The sequence below is a fragment of the Pteronotus mesoamericanus genome, unplaced genomic scaffold (genome assembly GCF_021234165.1).
Source record: "Pteronotus mesoamericanus isolate MK-2021 breed Mesoamerican mustached bat unplaced genomic scaffold, CSHL_Meso_final contig_169, whole genome shotgun sequence".
Lineage (NCBI taxonomy): Eukaryota > Metazoa > Chordata > Mammalia > Chiroptera > Mormoopidae > Pteronotus > Pteronotus mesoamericanus.
This window is the reverse complement of record NW_026555068.1, coordinates 17870299-17888127: the sequence shown is the minus strand read 5'-3', so window position 1 is coordinate 17888127 and position 17829 is coordinate 17870299. Positions and strand designations below refer to the sequence as shown.

Below are 17829 nucleotides of genomic sequence, written 5' to 3'. Positions count from 1 at the left end.
ACAGGCTCATAGATGCAGAGAACAGACTGACAGTTATCAGAGGGGAGGGGGGTGGGGTGTGGGTGAGAAAGGCGAAGGGATTGAACAAGAAAACATAGACAAAGACAGCAGTGTGGTCACTACCAGCGGGAAGGCGGGGGTCAAGGGTGAGGTAGAGGAGGGAAAAGGGGGGATAAATGGTGGTGGACGGAGACTTGACTTGGGGTGGTGAACACACAATGCAGTGTACAGGTGATGCATTATAGAACTGTACCCCTGAAAACTGTAATTTTATTAATCAGTATCACCCCAATAAGTCAATAAAAAAGAAAAAAATAATAAAAAGATCCTATCAGTACGCTGTTCCCCCCCCCCCCGCCTTAAAAATTTAGAGCCTGAGGCCAGTGCCACCCTCACCTCTACCTACTCCTTGCCCAGGCAGTTCTTCCCAAAGTTAGAGTCCTTTCGGTCACTTACTTTGTCCTGGGTGAAGTGAGTAAAAGGATAGGATGTTATACCAACTGAACTTCCTCCGCATGGAAGGAATAAGCTCAAATGGAATTTAGAAGCAACATTCTCTCTAACTAAAACTGTCCAGTTATTTTCTAGAGAGGGAATATTAGCCATCTAAGAGGGAAGTTCAGAAGCATAAATGAAGGGTTCAAAGTTAAGGGAAGTCTACGCCTAGTTAGAGTAACACATTGTACAGTGCGGTGTGAAGGTACCTGGCTCCGAGAGGCCGCTCATTGCCTTGATCTGCTTGGCGAGGTCTGGTTTCATGTTCTCCGCCACATCCTGGCTGCTCCTGGCCCAGGAGTGTCCACATCACCGGGGAGATGGACAGAAATGCAAACTCTCAGGCCCCACCTCAGACCCATGGAGTCTACCTGCGTTTCTTTCACAAGCTGATTTATACGTCCTTTTGAAATCCACTAAACCAACTCCATCTTTCCTCCTCTTTCAGGGGCTTCGCTTAGGTGCTGGTCTTAAAGTAGGAGAGGGATGAAATTGATCATAAGATAAAGGGTCGAACTTTTAACGTTTTTAACAAAATTCAGAGGGCAGGCTGGTCAACTCTTTTCTGTCCATGGCTTTGTCTTCATAGTCATGACGACTTGAAACGATTGTTTTCTTCAGTGAACGGTGACATTGTCATCCTGGAACTGATACGCCTAACTTCAGAATCTTTTTGGTATCGAAATCTCTGCACCACTAGCTCTTTGCTCTTACCTACAAAGTAGAAAGAACTTCAGTAAATTTATTTTATATCAAAACTTTCCTGAAGTATTTCTTCTGAATACATTTTTGTGGTATTTTCTGGAGAGCTTTGCTCACCAACGTTGGAATTTATTTGTATTTGTGAACTTTAAAGAAAAAAACATAGACTCAAGTGTGCTAAACAGTCATGTGAAAGTTGAATGGCTGGTGATTTCTTTATTTTTCTATTACTCTTTGTAAACTGCTGATTCATAAATTGAGGACATTTAGATTTTAGTGGGATTTCACAATCATTAGAAATGTTTTATATACAATGACATGGAAGAATATTTGGGAGACAGTGCTGAACAAAATGCATAAGCTTTAAAAGAAAAACTCAAGACATGTATCTATTATATACATATATTAATTCATATATTATAAACAATCCTGCCTTTTGTTTCACTTAACAACGTGGCAGACTATATCAAGAGCCTTAAAAGATCATATGCTTTGACTCCTTTGTCTCCCTAATGCTTTTACTCCCAGGAAGTTTTTCCAAAGGAAATAATCAAAGGTAGTCAAAGATTGCAAAGATGTTTAGCTCAGTGTTGTTTATAAAGGAGAAAAACAGAAATGATTTAAATGTCGCTTATCCTGTTACACATTTATTGTATTTAAAAAATTACTTGGAATGCTTTGACGTATGAATCATTTACTTTATTCAGTTTTTATCAGGGGTAGGGCTTTGTGTGTGTGTTTGTTTAATCATCTTTTATGTACTTTGGAAGAGGGAACTCCAGTAGTAAAAGCTCGGTCTATTGAATCTAATAAATCTGTTTATACAAATAACTTTATGATTTTTATTAAATGTTTCTGTTTGTAGTGCTCATATTTGCTTATTCCAGAATCTCATACATGAGTATTGGCCTTCACGGAAGCAGAAAGGTGTAGCATATTTAGCGCTTTTTGAAATTATTCCCCTACATATGTCTAAAAAAATGAATAAATGTATTTCTCAACGTAAACATTTAGCTTGAATGTATTTCACACCCAAGGACTAAACATATTAATTTGTTTCATGAAAGCTTTTACTAAGGTGTTTGCCAAAAAATATTTCAGCAATTTCTTTATTAAGTAAAGAGTTATACTGGAGAAAAATGACTAGTTTACATTTTTCTGTCAATATCTAAATCATATGGCACCTCTTAGGATTCAGAACGCCTTTTTGAGTGTGCGTGCGCACGCGTGCTTGTACGTATATGCATGAGAGCTGTCGAGGTGAGAGCGTTGCACCCTTCTCCCTCCAGGAAGGGCTGGAGTCAGGATGAGCAGCGAGAAACACACAGCACTGTCCCCGCAGAGACGGCTCCTCTCAGTCCTTCCATCGTGTGCATCCACGTGGTGGCGGTATTCAGGACACCGAAATTTGAAGGAAAGGTGGCAAAATTGAAAAAGAAGTCCACTCTTAATTCACAGATTTATAGGTTGCAGATTGTCTTTGTTTTTTTTTTTTCTTACAGAGATGGTATATCTTCAGAACAGAACTCTGACATCGGATCGCCACTACATATCAGAATTAGAAAGTGAATTCAAGTGAACATGTATCTGTGGACTTACCCGCAGTCCTAGCTTGAACATTTGGGCCTTTCTTAAGCACTGCAGTACGATTAAAAACATAAGGAAAATTTAATTTACAGAAACCCTTGGATTTGAAAACTTTCAAGAGTTGTTTTTAATGATTTTTTTAAGCCGTGCAATTCAGTGGTTCTCCGTATATTTACACCATTGTCCGACCATCACCGTGCTCTTTAGAATATTGTTATTACTCTCAAAGGAAGCACTGTCCCAATTAGCAGTCACGCTTCCCTCCTACCCTCCTCAGCCCTGGAGACCCACGAGTCAACTTTCTGTCCCTGTAGACTGGTCTATTCTAGACATTTCATGTAAATGCTATCATGTAATATGTAGTCTTTTGCAACTGGCTTCTTTCATTAAGTATTATGTTTTAAGCTGTGATGTTCTATCCATGTTGTCTGTAACCACACTCCACTCCTTTCTGTTGCGGAAGAATATATCAGTTGTATGGGTATACAACATCCAGCTATCTATTTACCATTTAATGGAACTTTGGGTTATTTTTACTTTTCTGGCTCTTATGAACAATGCTTCTATTAAGAATCATGTACGTTTCTGTACAAGTCTTTGTGTGGACATTTGTTTTCATTCCCCTTTGGCAGGTATTTAAGAGTAGAATTGGTGTGCCATGCAGTAACTGTTTAACATTTTTAGGAACTTCCGGTAGAGTACCACTTTAACTAATAAGAATCACTAACTTTTTTTTTTTCAACTTTGAAATGGAATATGTTTGAGCTAGAGAATGAGAACAGGGAAAGGGAAATGGTAATGCCCTAAATCCTCATTGATCTTTAGCTCATTTGCTGTGCCTTCCAACTCTGTCTGGTAATCGGTCACCCTGAGGGAAAGCAATAGCGACCCTTCTGAAAAAACAAAAAAGACATTATTACTAATTTTGTTGGGACAACAGGAATGTATTGGGACTGTCCTAGACAAACCAGGACCAGTGGTCACTATTTCAACCAACAAGAAGAAAACAATATTATCAGACTTATCTTTCTTCTCTTTTATGACAAGAATCACTGAGAGTAGGGAGGAGGCTGCTAAGATGTGATGTCAGTCACGGGCAATTGTGGTGGTCTCTGCCTTCCATTCTGCCCCATTCCCTCACATGAAAAGGTGTCTTTGAAAAGGAGTGATCCTTCTGGAGCTCCAGTGGTGCAATCAGTGAGCACGGGGTACTTGTATAAAAAAGGGTAATACTTTAGCTAATATTTGAATTACCCATTTCCATAGTCGTAGGTTCTAAATGGAAAAACAAAGCGATTGAAATGAGTCAAGTGGTGACTTGTTAATTTTTCTAACATGTCCTTGAGTTAACCATTTTATTTTTTCCAGGAAACAGCTTTAAAACACCTTACACTAAGAACATTTCAACTGTCCTGAAAAAAGTAGAAGATGGACAATTTTTCCTTCTTCCTCATTTGAAAGGATTTACAGAAGAAATAAAACAGCAGAAGCTCAAAGTTCCCATTCATGATGAATGATTATAGTTCTGAAGACAAGACAGAAGATGAACTGCAGTCCTTATTTATCAGTGATAAAAATGGAAACACTTACGCATACAACCAAAAGTCACCACCTACACAAAACTGTTCGACCGACAGTTGGAATTCTGCCAACCCAGATGACATGGTGGTTGATTATACAACCAACTCCCCCGTGGATATTGGGGAAAGTATTTCCTTAAACCCTTCGTGTGCTGAAGTACTTGATCACCAAGAGTCTTCAAGTGATTTCATTAGTAAGGAGGTATTATATATGCATAAAGATTCCGCATATCCGTCTTCCGCGCCTGTTGTAAATACGGAGGAGCCCAAGTACCTGCATAAAAGTTGTCATTCCCCAGAATCAGCTCAGGACCACCAGAGTGTTGAGACCTCTTGGCCTCTTGCATGGAAACCTAATGATGTGGATTTGAACTATACAGACTACCCAGCTGCCTTGCAGCTAAATCAAACGTTTGACAGGAAAGTGGATGACGCTAACTACACCTTTATTAAACACCACACCATTGGAAAGAGTCCGTCTTTGCATGCCTCCGGAAGTCTGCCACCATCTGGCTTGAGAAGTGGAAATACATCTTTATCCTGTTCCATTCATACATCTTTCCATTCTGATACGGTACATGTGACAGAAAGGAGTCATGATAGAGACATCTTTAAATACCCTTCAACCACGGCATCAGAGGCCCTGGAGACAACTTACATGGCATTTTCTGAGGTGGTGATGCAAACGGATGCTTTTGTTCCAGATACTGGAAATGCATGTCAGTATTCTTCAGGAAATGTCACCAGTGAGTACACAGATGGGTCACAACAAAGACTAGTTGGAGAAAAAGAGACACACCCTCTAACACCAGTTTGTGATGGCATGGATGTCCCCAGTGGGGCGGTATTAGAAGAGTTCTTTTGTTTACCTAGAGAGGAACCAAATAGTGAGACACATTCAGAGAGCTCCTATGGGCAACAGGAAATGGGCCAAAATCGAAGAGAAACAGTGTCTGATTGTCTTATAGATGATGAATGCCCTGTACTGGTGCCCGCTTTTGATGAAAGTGCAGCCCAAGCGCTGAACCCAGAATGTAAAGTCACTGGGGCTGAAAACACGCAAATTGCCTCCAATGAAAATGATTTGGGAATCCAAAATCACACCATAGAATTGGTACCAAATAGCCCAGCAGGACAAAAGCTGGCCTCATCATTTGAACTGAGTTGGGATGAAAGTGATATGATCATTAGCACAAGTGAGACAATTTGCATGTCCACACCAGTCCCCAAGCCCATGAATGCAACCTTCTTTATTTCACCTGTTGAAGCGACAGAGAACTGTAGTAAAGTGGAGGAGAGTAATCAGGAGCTTGCTAAACCCAACCTAGGAAAACCACCAGCCAAAACCCATACCTCAATAGGCAGCAAAGTTAGAAAAAACAAAATCATAAGTTACCCAAGACCAAACTTCAAGAATGTCAAAGCAAAAGTTATGTCTAGACCAGCATCACAGCCTAACGACCCTTCTTTGTCAAAGGTCTCACCCAGGCCTCAGTCGACCAGCACCTCATCACCCCTGCCAGAGTCTTCCTCGAGACGGTTGACAGTTTTGAACAAAAAACTAAGATCTGACTTGAACGCAGACACAAAAGCAGAAATCTCAATTAACAAGACACAGAAGCAGCAATTTAATAAACTCATTACTAGCCAGGCTGAGCATGTTGCAACTCATTCTAAAAACGCTTCCCACAAGGTTTCGAGAGCAACATCTGCCGTGAAATCAAATCAGGAAGATGTTGACAAAGCAAGTTCTTCTAATTCGGCATGTGAGCCTGGGTCCGTGGCTCCAGCTTTTCAGAAGTGCAAAGGCCTCTTCCCTGTGAAAATGGAAAGCACAGGCTGTTTGGAAAGGACGTATGTTTCCAACATCCAAAGGATTAGCCCTGAAAAGAAGGGTGAAAAAGAAAATGGGACACCTCTGGAACAACAAGAACTGAAAAAGGAAGTTATGAATGAGGACTTTGAATATGGGTCTCTGTTTCTGGTAAGTGAAATTTTTGCCCAGGAAATTGAGACATGGACTGGCAATTGGTTATACACTAATTGTGAATAATACTGCAGAACTAGGTGCGCACATTTGCTCTCGGGTGTGAATATATTAGATCTAGTTCTTTCTCTTGTCATTACATTTTACAGTGTTAATTGGAAGCCTGCATGGTGGGGGGGGGGGGGAATTCCTGAAGTTCAGTATTTTGTATTGAGTCTTAGTGTTCTTTTTGATAGGATAGTAAGCTAAAAGAATAGATTAATGTAATATTTGAGTGTAATTAGTTACTTTAAGTTACGGTCAACATCTGATTGTTTTATATTCATGAAAAAAAAGTTTTTTGTAAATGAATTTTAAGATGCATTGAACCACATTTTAGAATTGGCTGGCGAATGCTTGTAAACAGCAGCAACATGTAAGTCACACCTGGTCTCCTACTGAGGAAGCAGCTCTGGGGAGGGGTGTTCTCTCCTGTACACAGGGGGACCCTGGAGTCCGCCTTGGACCAGCTAATGTGACTTTGGGCCAGCCATCTTTTGAAACCCCAAGGTGATGTCTGAGGTCTCTTGCAGTCCAGTCCTTAAATAAACAAAACCCATTTTATTCTTATATAGTAAAAAAGCAGTACGTTTTCTACAGCAACTGTCAGATGTTTGTGGGGAACTTTATAGTTCCATTTAAAGAAAAAAGAATTCATGTACGGCTCAAGGATGTTCTGGAGTTGGACGTGGTTTCACATTGTAGTGCCTTCATTCACTGGCAAAGTGATGTCAGGCAAGTTGCTCAGTCTCCAGGAGGCTCTGTGTCCCTTTCTGTGAAGGGAGGATACACATGACAGCTTAAATTGTTGGAATTGGCTCTTGGGAGGAGGCCCCAGCTCTCATTTCCTCTGTGCAGCATGGGAACACTTGTGGGGTACCCACTGCATGCTGTATATGATGGCAACTATTGGGGTATAGAAAAGAAGGACACCGCCGCTGGCCAATGCTGGTGCTTAGTGCGGTGGGTAGTATTAGAAGATACACCAAAGGGGCATGTTAGTATTAAGCTGGGACTATATATAAGCTGCGCTGCTGCAGGAGGCAAAATGGAGTGGGGGCGGTCAGGGGAGTTCCTGGGGAGATGCTGCGTGAGTTGCTAACTGGAATTTAGAGGGCAAGTGTGTATTGGAAGGGCATTCTGGGTAGAGGGGTAACGTGTACCAAGGTGAGGACACAGGATATCCTCATTTAGGGGACTGCAGGGAGTATGATGGGACCCATGAGTGCTGAACCATAACCAATAAGCTGGAGAAGATGGCAGGGGCCGACTTGTCCCGAAGGGCTTGCCGTGACTTGTTAAGAAGACTTGACTTTATCTGGAAGACAGAGGGAAGCCGCCGAACCTAATTTGGACGTTAGAGAGATAACCGCGGAGTGGAAGATGAATTGCAGGCTGGTGAGACCAGAAAGATCCCGAGGATATGGTTTCAGGAACCCTGCCAAGAAGTGACGCAGGCCTGCCTCGCCGTGGGTGGGGGGCGGAGAGAATGCCATCAGGAAGGGTTTAAGGAGTAAGAAAGAAGCTCCTAGAAATGGCTTTTATTGTTTAAGTCGGGTGTCTGGGAATGTTGTGGTAAATATGGGAAGAGGTAAGTTTTGAGATGCATGGGTAAAATTAGTTTACTTTTAGAAACTGCCTCACATCCTTCTTTTATAAAATGGGATATAATGAAAGTATCGACCTCATGAGGCTGGGAGGATTAAATGAGTTGCTGTGTGCATTTTGAACTTAGAATATATGTTGATCAGTAAGCCACAACAGTATGATTATTGTCAGTGTTGTCAGGTAGAGGTGCCTGAAGGATGCTAAGGGAGCAGATATGGGTAGAAGCTAGAGCTATGGAAAACTGCAGAGAAAGTGCTGGCTTTGGCCTGCGTACTGTGGACATGATGATGTGTAGGTGGTGATTGAAACAGTGGACACAATCATCTAGGGAGAGTATGTGGTGAGAAAAGAGAACAGGGCCAAGGTGAGGACCCTCGTGACAGCTGGCATGGAAAGGTGCAGAAGAACAGAATCCAGAGAGGGAATAAGCAGACAGGTACATGGAGAACCAGGAAGAGAGCTGTGTTGGAGAAATGCAAGAAAGAGGGGCTCATCGTTATTGGATGCCACAGAGAAGACCTATAAGGGCGTGGCCTTCATCATCTTGGAAACAGTTTCACTGTTTGAGGGGGACGGAAGGCACATAATGGTGATTTTAAGAGTAAACTTTGAAGAGTTTGAATTTCTTCATAGTAAGAATGAAAATTAAAAATTCACCCGGCATTTATTTCTCCCAATTCTGGAGGCTAGGATGTCCAAGATCAAGGCAGCAGCAGATTTGGTGTCTGGTGAGAGCCTGCTTCCTCATAGACTGCTGTCTTCTCTCCGTCACCTTCTGTGGCAGGGGATGGCAAGAACATGCTCTGGGGTCCCTTCTGGAAGGGCACTGATCCCATTCACGGGGGCTCCACCCTCATGTCTTAATCAACTTTCAAAGGCCCCACCTCCAAATATGATCACAGTGGGGATTAGGTTTTCAATTGATAAATTTTTTGAGGAGAAGGAACAAACATTTAGTCTATAGCAGTATGTGTGTGTACGGATAGACATGTGTATATATGTGTGTGTGTGTGTATATATATAGATACAGATAAATGTATATGTGTCTATCTGTATGTATGTAAAGATAGGTAGGTAGATAAGTACGTAGGTAGGTAATAGAGATTGATTTTAAGGAACTGGCTAATACCACCTAATTGTGGGGCTGAGAAGTCTGAAGCACATATAGTAGGTTGGGAGGGTGGAAATTCAGGGAAGAGATGACTTCGTAGCCTTGAGTCTGAAATCTGCAGGCTAGAAACTCAGCTTTATTAAGCAATGTCACTCCAATAAATTCAATAAAAATTTTTCAAAAAGACCGCAATGTAGAAACAAATTCTTTTATGTAGCTAACACTGCAAGGGAGTAGCACGGGGAAGGTGTGATCTGAACTAACATCCTATTTTCTTCACAGGGTTCTGCTTCAAAAACTGCAGCCCCCGCAGGTAGGAACACACCCAAGCCTGACTCCTCCAGTTTGAGGATAAAACCTGGTCCAAAAGCCAAAGTGGGGCCTTCTGTTTCCTGTTTGAGGTATAATAGCAACAGCAGAAATCTCAGTTCTGATCGTACCTTATCTTACCAGAGGATCAGGCGTGTGTCCAGTTCTGGTAAGCATAAAATAATTCAGTTGTGCCTTGTAGCAGTTTACAAGTTATTCCGATTTAAAAGCAGGCATGTCAGAAAGCAAAAGGCAGGTTTTGGCTTTAGAACTAATGCATTCTCTCACTGAAGCATGTAGGAAGGTAGAAAAAGAAGTCAAGGACACAGCCCTTGTCTTTTGAGCCATGTAAAGGCTAGTTGGGGAAAGAAATGTGTGCAGAAACCCACTCATAAGCTGTTCCGAAGCATACATAGATAAACATGCAGTTGTCTACCTGTTACATACGCATCGGTTCATTTTTAAATTTTTAAAAAATGGTTACGTGCTTAATAACACTTCATTGCGATTCCCATACGGTGCCCTCACATATGAAAAGATTAGTTTTGTTTTTTTTTAATTAGAAATTTTCAGGGACATAAAAGTGACCAAAAAGTTAAACTTTTCTATATTCTATTCTCTAATAGAATATAGACTATGTTCTCTAATTTCTATATTCTAGTCTCTCTAATAAAATAGGAACTTTTATTTGCATTGGTTTGTATTTTAGCAGTAGTAGTTTTAAAATCATACGAGGTTTATGAAATCTGAGAGCTTCAAGAGTCGTTGTTAAGTGTCTTACTAAATTTGGCAGATGTTACGGATTTCTCTGTTACACATCAGAACAGGAAATGGAGAAGTTGGCCTGTCGTCTCACGGGGACTAAGACCAAAGCCAGCTGGCCATTCCAGCTGACTGAACATCCTCTGCAGGGAACACCCCTTATTTTAACAGGTACCGCCTTGAGCAAATTAAAGCCATGTCAGAAAGATTTAGAAGTAAGTTCCCTTATAAAAATAGTGACTATTAATAAATGGCCTTAAAAAAAAAAAGTGCCGCTAGCATGTGTCCACACCTGTGAGAACATTTTACAGAAATGAACAAAACCAACCGAATCCCTGCGGCGATCTTCACACGCCACACCTTAGGACTTGTCGGCCGTCTTTTCCAGCCCTATCGTGAGCCCTCCTGTGGGAGAAGCCTCTAGTGTGCAGCAGGGTGTCAGGGGTGATTTATTTGGATGCAGGCTGGGCATCAAGGTGCTGAGGTTCTGAGGCACAGACCCAGGAACAGGTATGAGCAGAGGAAGAAAGATGAGCAGCGCATTCATGGTTTGGAGAAACACAAAGGAGAAGCTGCAGACGTTTGGAGAAACGATGATCCTTGTTTTGGATATTGCTGCAGTTGGGGAGTTGAGGTGTAAGTGAGCTCAAAGCTTTGGTTCTTACTGTTGTTGCTGTCGGTAAGGCTCATGGCGTTGGCCAGGGGTGGGGAGCTCCCGTCCTGCTCAGATGTTAGGAGCGCCTGCCTGGAGAGCCGCGGCCGTGGCGGCCTGGCCTGCAGTGAGTGGCCCTGTGCTCCCGCGTCACTCTGGCACCAAGGAGCTACCTGGGCAAGTCCGTTCCCCTCCCTGGCCTTCAGCCTTAGCATCTGTGAAGCATGAGAGTTGAAGAATGTAAGGCCCTGTCAACTTTTGTAGGGATCTTTTTTGGGGCACTTTGGAGCTCCCTTGTTTTCTGAGTAGTGGCTACTGTTGGACCACACAATGCTCAAATCCCAGAAAACCTGAAGTGCTCATACTTTTAAGAAATGAGACCAATACCCACGCGTAGAGGGGGTAGGCAAAAGTAGGTTTACAGTTGTGGGTATGCAAAACAGTTTATTCTTATAGTATTACTTATTTATTATTGTTATTATTATTAATCTACTTTTGGAGATCAGTCCCACCAAAGAATGAATCATTTTTCTTTTAAAGATCTTATTTATTTATTTTTAGAGAGAGGGGATGGGAGGGAGAAAGAGAAGAAGAGAAACATCAATTGGTTGCCTCTTGCGTGTCCCCAACTGGGGATTTAGCCTGCAATCCAGGCATGTGCCCTGACCAGGAATTGAACTGGTGACCTTTCAGTTTGCATGCTGTGCTCAACCCACTGAGCCATACCACCCAGGGCTGAATCATTTTTTAAAGTCCCTTTACTTTATACTGCATAATGTCATGCTGTAAAGAGGCAAAAGTAGGTCTGTTTAGTTTTAACGAAAACACAAGGGAGTTTATGAAGCTTTTCTTAACCCATATAAACAAGATGATAATTAAGTTATACATTCATAGTATTCAATCTGAATTAAAACTAAATTATATTTTACCTCGTGGTTTTCTATATATAAATGGAAAAAAATTAATGTGACCAGGAGCTTTATGGGTTGGTACTGAAAGACTTGATTATGCTGTATTAAGTTTGTACAAAGTTAACAGCAACTAACTTGTTTGGATGCTCACAATAAATTGAGAGGTGTTTGTTGTAGGGGACAGGAAACTTAATCACCACAGAGTTAAAAGTAGAACAGAAATCAAGGAGCAAAAACAATGTGCCTTCAGATCGTTGAGAGCATGTTGCCATTTACTGTACAATGACGAGCTTGTGTGTTAGAAATTGAAACCAAATGGATATCCTCTGTACTCATACCAAGTTACTCTGCTGAAAGGTAAGCGGCAGGAATGTTCCAGCCGGCCTGGGGTTTTCAATAAATTCTTTCAGAGAACTAAGTAGAAATCCAGACCCGGAGTTCAAATGGCCACTTTCTTGAAGCTGTAAAGTGAGTATGAGGAAGAATTGTACCTAAGCCCAGTGGAGCGCTTCCATTTCTCCAAACTGGACATTTCTATGAAACCAGATTATGAGCACATCCAAAGAACCTTGGCTTCTTTGAGGTATGTGTGTGTTTTAAACCACTCAAATAAGGTGAGATAGTGGGGAACCCTATTCCTAACAAGTATTATGATGCCCACGATAGCTGCTGACCCTTCTTAAATGCTTACCCAGTTTCAGGCTCTGTCCTAATCATTTCACCTACAAATTCATTTAACCCACACCAGAGTTTTGTGAGGCTCACCCCCATTTCACAGTGGGGAAAACCTTCAAGATGTGAAATAGTGTGTCAAGGTTATGCAGCTAGAAAGGGGCAGATGTGGGGTTCAGAGCAGGCAGGGGCCCTGCCTCGGTGCTCCTCACCCTCACGTTGTCGTCTCAGGCAACACTACTAGGAGGACCGTGAGTTTTGGTAAATTAAAATCCTTATGCTCAGCAGAATGGTTTAGAAACTGCGGCATCTCTCTTTTCAGGCCTAAGTCTGTTTCCTGTGATGTAAATGATTTTCCATGGCTTTGCCAAGTAATGCAGCTGGGTAGATGCCTGCCTCGTTGGCACCTTGTGACTGATTTGGGCATCTTCGGAGTCCCGCCTGTCCCCGCCCCCAGGTGCAATACCAGTTCCTACCAGGTTGTACGTTACAAATGTGTGTGTTCCTTCAGGCAGACAGGTGATTGCCCTCCCAGCGACCAGCCTGAGCCAGGCAGGATGGCAGAACTTGTAGAGAATACACCATCTTCCCTGTGGATCCTCCACCCTACCCCGCAAGGCCAACGGCATGTTCATGCAGCCACCACGGAGCGTTGCAAAGCGATGAGTAAGGGGCGTGGAAGGAGGCCCTGTGAGCTTTAGGACCTTGGGGGAAAAAAGAATGTTCAGGGACTTCCCTGATTGTACCAGCACCTAAAGAAAGGCCTCGTGAATGAGCTTTAGTTTCCTTCTGGAGAATGAGAAAGAACATTTCAAAAGAGTACACCTTAGCTTTAACTCAGTTTATTGTGGGTTAATAAGATAAATTCCTCCCGAACCAAGAGTAGGTCCCAAACTTGTAATGACTCGCCTATCCTGTAGGTTTCTTTTCTTAGTGCTTTCACAAACAGGTTTTTGGTTTGTTGTTTTTTTGGTTTTTTTTTTGGTGTATATTTAGTGTTAAAGGGAATTTAAAATCTTTTCGATTTATTTTACACCATTTTAGCCTTTTGTAGGCAAGAGTTTGAGAGGGAGAGCAAGCACAATTATGGAAAATTTATTCACATGTTTGCATAAATTAATTATTAAAAACCAGAAATTATCACCTAATACTTATTCTAAAAACTATAATGTGTTGCTCATACATGTTTTTATATTTGTATATAATTAAAACATCTTAAAGAATATATCTCAAGGCTTCTTTCCATAAAAAAATAATAGTAATAATGTGTTTTAAGTGCCAACGAGGTGCCAAGCCCTATTCTAAGCTTTCTAAATGCATAATTATATTTAATTCTTATAGCTCATGGGGTATAGACACTACGATTATCTCCACTCTACAAATGAAGAGCTTGAGTTTTTGAAAGCCTGAGTAACTTGCCCGGAGTTACCCAGGTAATGGTGGGGACAGGGAACCAACCAGGCGAGCTGGTCCTGGGCCTCTGCTCTTAACCGCTATTGCACGTGTGCACAGACGTGACACACTCCCTCGTCCCTTCAGCTCTTGAGCGCCTGGTGTGCCAGCAGCGCCGTGAGTGCCAGGAGGGAGGCGTGCACAAAGGAGATGGAGTCTTGCCCTTGCAGAGCTTAAATTCTAGTCAGGTGAGTCAGAACATGAACTAGTACAACATTTACTATGTGAGATGAAGATAAGGGATGAGGAGAAAACCAAAGCAGTGAAGGGAGTTAGGTCTTTAAATAGGGTCGTCAGAAAAGGCCTCAAGGAGCTGGTGACATTTGAGTCAACACATGAAGGAGGAGAAGGAAGGAAAGATTTGGATGACAGATGGAAGGACTTTGCAGGCAGAGGGAGCAGCAAGTGCAGAGTGGAGGTGAGGCAAGATGGCAGTGCCTGCGGAATACTGAGCGGCCCAGCTTGCGTGGAGGGGGCTGCGGAGCGAGGAGGAGTCCTACTGAGCAGCACCTTGCAGCCGCCTGGTAGACGCGTGTCTTTCTTCCTTACTAACGTCATCACTGTAAATTATCGATCATTTTGCAAGCATTCCACATCATTCTTCTTATTTGGCAAGGAATTCTGGGGAAGATTGCTTTATGGAATGACAAACTCTGTCGTTACGCAGTCTCTCACATTTTTCCATTCAAGAAGTGTTTTGAGGGCTTGCTGTGTGCTGGGCAGTTAGATTCCAAGGATACAACATGTTTAATGCCCTTTCAGTGAGCTCGCTAGTTGGAAGGTGAGGTGAAAGGGGGTGTCTAAGCAAAACATTTGAATGCACACTCTTCATTTTTCAAAGCCCAGCTGAACCATCCTGGCCTCCGTGATACCGACGTTATTTTCTTACATATCTGTCTCCTACAGGACTGTGAGACTCATCAGGATGAAGTCCAGGTCTTAGTTATTTTTGTGTTTCCCAGTGCTCGACACAGTGTACCTATTATGCAACAGGTGTTTAAGAATGTTGCCTGGCCTGATCTGAGTGGCGACTTGTGTGGGGTACTGTGTGCTCACCGTCAAGGGAGCACCGCCGCTAACCCAGCCTAAGGGAAGGCTGGGGAAGAGCGGTGACGTTTGAACTGGCCTTGGAATGTTCCTGTCGGAGTCTGCTGCACATGGAAGGTTGCTGCATTCCCAAGGGTGCACAGGTAGAGCTAGGAGAGGGTACGGTGTGCTTGGGGAGAGTCAGCATGCCTTGAGCAGGCGGTGTGTTGGGGTGAGTGAGAGGTGAGCCCCCAGGGAGATTAAGGCAGATCAGTTCAAATTGTCTGGACACAAACTGGTAAGAATCATACCGGTATTTGGGAATTGAGAACTGAGTGAAAATATTACACGTGTTTGGAAGGCTGCATTGGTGGTGAGTAGTCCTAGGTGTCTCCTCAGAGTTCTTGTGGTGGTGGCCATGAAGGCAAAGAGGTTTTTCCTAAGGGAGTATCAAAAGGAGGTAGTTGGAGAATGATGGTTTAGTTCGGGTCATGTTCAGTTGCAGAGACTAAAGATTGAGAAGCAGTTCAAAGGTCTGAGGGCATGTGTGAGGTTTAAGACAGTAAAAATGTGTACAGGGTAAGGAAGCCTCTGGGAGAAGCGCCGATGAAGAGAGGAGCAACAGGGGTGACGGACAAGCAGGCGATGCAAGCATCGGAATGTGTCCAGTGCTCAGGTAAATAAAGATGGGAGCCCTGGCCGGGTGGCTCAGTCGGTTGGAGCAACCCAAAAGGTTGCAGTTCGATTTTCAAGTGGGGCACATACCTAGGTTGTGGGTTCATGTCCCAGTCAGAGCACATATGGGAGGTGATCAATGGATGCTGCTTTCACATCGATGTTTCTCTCTCTCTCTTCCCTCCCTCCTTCCTTCCCTCTCTTTCTCTTTCTCTCCTTCTCCTTTGCTCTCTCCTTCCACTCTCTCTAAAATGAATGAATATGCCCTCTGGTGAGGATTAAAAAAATTAAAACTAAAGAAGACAATGCAGCAGCGTGTAGTCATAGATCCACCTGGAGATTAAACAGGGGTTGTAAGAGTCAAGATTCAGAGTAGCAGCTGTGGATTATGGGCTGGGCAGCTTCTTCTTTCTCATACTTTCCAGCTGACTTTTATGGGAGTTTGTGCAAATTTTATTGATCCGCTTACTTTTGTAATCTTCTTAGAAAAGGAAATAAACTTGAGGTGATCAATTCTGAGTTTCAGTGGCCTCGTTGTTCAGAGTTGCTCTGCTCACAAACCTGGGCTTTTAATGCACCAGGAGGCTCACCATGTGCCCTTCTCGTTCTTACTAGGAATTCTCTGGGTGAGTGCCAGGCGAGCTCATTCACAACCGGGTCAATACATTTGCGGATGAGCAAACACACGAAGACCCTTGTTCATCTTCTTTGCATAGTAGCTCGGGACAAGATGCAGCCCCTCTAAATCTTTTGTTTGTTACACCTGCAGCCATGGGACTCACGTTCCCAGGCCTGTGACTCCTGGAGTTATTTTTGTTTAATCTCTACCTGAAGCAGCAGACATCTTGTGAACACACTTGCAGAGGCAGGTACGGACAGTATCACCACGAACACTCTGCTTCTAGCAATTTAAGTCGTCATGAGAACCTTGCTTTATGGGATGTTCCTGTTTCTCTGTCTAATCACCGCCCTCTTAAGACTTGCTCTGTTTTTGTTGTGACTCACTTGTACTGTTATGACTTTATCTTTCGCATTTACTCTTGAATTGAAGCAAATGGTGATGGTTATGCCGAGTACAGTGTCTTGTCCCATGCTTACATAATACTGCCTTTGCTAATTCACGAATGTGGAATAGTAAAGTCAGATTTTGCAATATGTAAATGTGGAGTGTTCCTGAAATGTTATGTTCTGGGAGATGTGTCATTCATTTTGCATTCTGATAGTGTATACTGTGCAAGTCATACTACAGACCCTTAGGGATTATAATGTAAGACATGGTTCTTGCCCTCAAGGTATCATCAGCTAAGTAGGGGAGAGGACAAGTTTGTCCCTCATTACATGTTTCCTTATTAAAAAAAAAAAAAAAAACAAAACCTGTAGGATTTCAGAAGAGAGTCAATTCCCAGTACCAGTTGGCTTAAATTGTTTTTTGCTATAATATAGGCAATTCTATAACATAATAGAGGGTGCACCCTTACAGACCTGAGGAATAATCTTAGTTTAGTGTTGATGCTTCTTGCTGTTTAATTTTTGCCAGAGACCCCAAAAATAGAAATAAGAAGGCTACATATAGGTTGAGACATTTTTCAGGATTGGCTGCTCCATTAGGAAGTAGAAGTGAAAGCGCAGTTAGGGTTCAGAGCATAGAATGCAAAGAGTGAGGAAGCCAGTTCAGACGCATGGAAACATGGAGGAGGGCAGGTGGGTGGTTAGACCACAATAGGCATTGGTGTTCTGGCCGTCAACAAAGAGACGAGGTCCAGACGGTAGGAAGAAAAACATCAGCCTTAATCTTACCAATGCCAATGAGTTTTTGACTTCTAATTTATAACTATTCAGTGCTCTCCCTTTTGCATATTCTCATGCACATATACTTACATATGATTCATGGGGACAGACAGTTCCTAGTATTTTGGAGTCCCCATACCCAACAGTCAGGAGGCACTTAATTAGTTCATTAAATTTTCTTTTTCATTTCAAAGATATGGTACCTGATGTCCTCAATTCTTAAATTCTCTATTCTTAGTAACATGATTTTAAGTGGCTGTATTATATTTCATCTGAATGTGCTATGATTTACTTCTGCAGACTCTTTTAAACATTGGGTGGTTTCCAGTATTTTTTAGTACTATACTGAGCAACTCTATCCAGAAGAACTTTATCATAAGGATGTAAGCTGACCAGATAAGTACCGTGGATACATTACTTTTGGTGAAATCAGAGGGTGTAGCATTTTAAGGTTTTCGATGCGCCTCACCAAA

The 17829-nt window shown here is 42.5% G+C and overlaps 1 protein-coding gene across 5 annotated transcripts in view; it reads left to right on the top strand.

The window, feature by feature from the left end:
• The window catches only part of MTUS1 (microtubule associated scaffold protein 1), a 128823-nt gene that overhangs the window by 34779 nt on the left and 76215 nt on the right, over positions 1 to 17829 (top strand). For 3 of the 5 annotated variants that reach the window (XM_054566118.1, XM_054566120.1, XM_054566119.1), the window contains exons 2-3: positions 4153 to 6348; positions 9392 to 9587. In XM_054566118.1, coding sequence (XP_054422093.1) covers positions 4291 to 6348; positions 9392 to 9587 — 2254 coding nt within the window. In that variant the 5' untranslated portion in view covers positions 4153 to 4290. Of the gene's footprint in view, positions 1 to 4152; positions 6349 to 9391; positions 9588 to 14944; positions 15570 to 17829 lie in introns of those variants that run through there. The other 2 variants (XM_054566121.1, XM_054566122.1) reach the window with 2 other exon arrangements.